The sequence below is a fragment of the Myotis brandtii genome, unplaced genomic scaffold, assembly GCF_000412655.1.
Source record: "Myotis brandtii unplaced genomic scaffold, ASM41265v1 scaffold1077, whole genome shotgun sequence".
Taxonomy (NCBI): domain Eukaryota; kingdom Metazoa; phylum Chordata; class Mammalia; order Chiroptera; family Vespertilionidae; genus Myotis; species Myotis brandtii.
In genome coordinates, this window is record NW_005353666.1 from 687,886 (window position 1) to 689,117 (window position 1,232).

The 1,232-nt window shown below is 66.9% G+C and overlaps 1 protein-coding gene across 1 annotated transcript in view; it reads right to left on the reverse strand.

Annotated features, from left to right (window-relative positions):
• Window positions 1–18: 18 nt before the first annotated feature.
• LOC102242995 overlaps window positions 19–1,232 on the reverse strand; it is a 6,300-nt gene continuing 5,086 nt past the window's right edge. Inside the window, exons 3-5 of the mRNA XM_014542361.1 lie at window positions 961–1,035; window positions 245–490; window positions 19–138 (exon numbers count right to left, since the gene is read on the reverse strand). Of these exons, the coding sequence (XP_014397847.1) occupies window positions 75–138; window positions 245–490; window positions 961–1,035 (385 nt within the window). The 3' untranslated portion in view covers window positions 19–74. The remainder of the gene's footprint in view (window positions 139–244; window positions 491–960; window positions 1,036–1,232) is intronic.

Here is a 1,232-nt window from a genome sequence, read left to right on the forward strand (position 1 = left end):
TGACTCCCGAGGCTTAGGGGCGACGAGGCGGGTGGAGGGATGCGATGGGGTGGGTGTGGGAGGAGGAAATAATTTCAGAAAAGTAGGTCAGATGGACGCGCATTCCACTGACACGTGTGGGCAGGGCCTGTCCTCCGCCTGCAGTGGACAGAGGACAGGGCGGGAGGGGTCGGGGGAACTCCCGGGAGGAGGTGCGGTGTGTGAGGTTTTGTTTTCAGTTGTCGGGAAGAAACAATTTTCTCACCTTGAGGTTTTTCTCCCCAAAGTTTTTCCACAATCCCTGCCTCCCACTCTCCTCAGGGCCAGAGGTGGGGGCCCCAGTGCCACGGTGGACCCTGAGGGGGTGGCCGGCTCCTCCCTGCACCTCTGCCCGCCTCTGCCCGGCCTGGGAGGGCAGATGGGAACAGCCTGCGGGGCAGGGCGGGGTGAGGACAGGAGGTGTGAGGGGCGGCTCCCGGGTGTGGCTCTGCTGAAGTCCAAGGTGTGGATCCTGGAGGGAGGGAGGGAGGGAGGGGGCGGTGAGGGCACAGCACCGGGCGTGGAGTCAGGGGCGGAGTGCTGAGTGACGGGCGCTGAGTGAGGCTCCTCTGTGTGATGCCAGTCAGCGCCCAGCAAGGAGGCCTGGGAGGTGTGATCCCCACAGCGGCCTCCGGGCTCCTGGCCGCCCCGCCCACCCTGAGCTCATTCCAGGCCCTGTTTTCCCACAGCGCTGCCCTGGGGTGTGTCTAACGGACATGAGGATGGGTGGGGTGGGGTGGGGAGAGGAAGCCACGCACGTGGGCCCCAGCGCCACCAGGGGCCCCTGTGCCACGGTGCCTGGTGCTGTCCTGTCCTGGTCCGGGCAGAGGGCTCTGCGTCCTGCACTGTGGTGGGGAGTCCGGGTGGCCCTGGGGACCTTGGCCGGGCCCCCTCCTGAGCACAGGGCCCTGCAGACCATGGGCCTCGCTGCCCTGCACTCACCGACGGTTGGAAACGCTTCTCCCGGAAACTCTGTCCAGTTGTTGCGTCCGCGGTTGTAACTCAAGGCAACGCCTCCTGAAAGACACGTCTCTCCTGTGTGCAGAGCGAGACTGGGGTTCCCTCCCCGATTCCTGGGGGGCCGCCGGCGTGGCTGTCTCCTCCACTCAAAGCCGGTAAAGGGCAGCAAACCAGCCCCTGAGCCGGGCACCGGGGCAGCTGTGGGCCGGCGCCCGCAGGGAGGGTCAGGAGGGGCCCACTGGCCAGCAAGGGGA